Source organism: Apaloderma vittatum, unplaced genomic scaffold, assembly GCF_000703405.1.
Source record: "Apaloderma vittatum isolate BGI_N311 unplaced genomic scaffold, ASM70340v1 scaffold6472, whole genome shotgun sequence".
NCBI lineage: Eukaryota > Metazoa > Chordata > Aves > Trogoniformes > Trogonidae > Apaloderma > Apaloderma vittatum.
The window spans coordinates 10,714-12,458 of NW_009701776.1; the positions used below are offsets into that span (position 1 = coordinate 10,714).

Here is a 1,745-nt window from a genome sequence, read left to right on the forward strand (position 1 = left end):
GCGACATCTTTCAGGATACAAGACAAAAGTGTTTAAGGCAGCAATGCGTTACAGCTGTCTGTGATAGTACCTTTATGAAACACTCTTTTCCTTGTCGGTGTTTAAGCTACTTTCTTGAAAGGAAAACTGATGCTGTCTGTGATAGTACCTTTATGAAACACACTTTTCCTGGTCGGTGTTTAAGCTACTTTCTTGAAAGGAAAGTTGTTTTGTTCTCTCCCTTCTCTTCTGCAGTGCTCTGCATTAGGAAGCCTGCGCTTGGAGAGTGCTGACCTCCTCGAGGCAGCTGGGCTGCTGCTGCGTGATCCTACAACTTTTCACTTTTTGTGGGTGGTGGATTTCCCCCTTTTCCTCCCAAAGGAAGAGAATCCCACTGAACTGGAATCTGCTCATCACCCCTTCACTGCCCCTCATCCTTCAGATACCAGCCTCCTTTATTCTGATCCCACAAAGGTAATTAACTTCATGTCTGCCATGCTGGCTCTTAGACTTGTGTGTCACGGAAAACCAGGCAAGTGGCAGCTGGTTTTAGTCTATAAAGAGATGTTTCATGGAACTGGACATGTCTGTCTGCAAGAGGTGGCTTCCAGATTTCTCTGAGTGGCAAATATCCATGTGTGCCCTTGACAAAAGAGGTTGCTTGAGGTGGAGTCTTATTGTGACCCATCAGGTTTTGATCAACTTTGCAAAAGGATTTATACCGTTGCCGTATCTCTCGGCAGCAGTCTGAGCTCCAGCGGGACTGCACCTGAACTGCAAGGTACCATTGAGAGAGCAGCATGATAGTATGTCACGGCTTCATTCCCAGTGTCTTTGCTCTCTGCGTGCAGATCGTCGTTAAACGCTGCTGTGAACCAGCCTTGCTAAGGCTCGTGTCATCCTGCAGGTCCGTAGCCAGCACTATGACCTTGTGCTGAATGGCAATGAAGTTGGAGGTGGCTCCATCAGAATTCATAGTGCAGAACAGCAGCGTTTTGTGCTGGAGAAGGTGCTGAAGGTAATACCTGTAGATATTGCTGACGTTCTCTTGGAGATATAAAGGACTAATTAAATATCAATTTCACACTCTGGAAAAAAACCCTCCATGTGCTTCTCATATAACTTCTAGCCCTAAGTAATGGATGACTTCATCATGCTTTCTTCTTACATTGCTTGGCCAGTGATGCTTCTTACATGATTTTGCAGGAGGATTCTGAGGTGCTTTCCCATCTGCTTGAGGCCTTGGAGTTTGGGGCTCCACCTCATGGAGGAATCGCTTTAGGTAAGTGCTCTGTAGCTCTCCAGATCCAGTTGTCTTGTGATTTTTTTTCCTGGCATATTAGATCCCAGGAACAAGCCCCTTGCTTGTTAGCAAAAGCCTTGTCTCCTGCCAGAGACGGCTGTGCTGGTGTTGCTGTTTGGTGCACCAGCGTGGTAGCGCTCACACAGCGCTTCTGTCTCTGTAGCTACTTTGTAGAAGGAAACAGAGTTCTCATCATCAAATGCAGAACGTTTGAGTGTTCCTCCCCAGCATCACAATGTGATTTTAGTTCTTTTGCGAGGAGCAGAGCACACATTGGTGGCTCTAAGGGTGATCCTTAGCTGCTGTTTTACAAACTGTTCGTTAACGTTAGGTTATCTTTATTCTCATTCCTGTGCAGCCGGAACGGGGTCACTATACAGCACGTCTAGATGTACAGCCTGGTTCTTTGTGTTTCACGCCTGGGTCACTGCCATGACCGTGCCCTTTGCTTCAGTCACGCTCT

At 46.8% G+C, this 1,745-nt stretch overlaps 1 protein-coding gene across 1 annotated transcript in view; it reads left to right on the forward strand.

The window, feature by feature from the left end:
• Positions 1 to 1,745, forward strand: part of DARS2 (aspartyl-tRNA synthetase 2, mitochondrial) — a gene marked incomplete at its 5' end in the record, with an annotated part of 12,122 nt that overhangs the window by 9,521 nt on the left and 856 nt on the right. Inside the window, 3 exons of the mRNA XM_009879269.1 lie at positions 235 to 453; positions 887 to 997; positions 1,186 to 1,261. Coding sequence (XP_009877571.1) covers positions 235 to 453; positions 887 to 997; positions 1,186 to 1,261 — 406 coding nt within the window. The remainder of the gene's footprint in view (positions 1 to 234; positions 454 to 886; positions 998 to 1,185; positions 1,262 to 1,745) is intronic.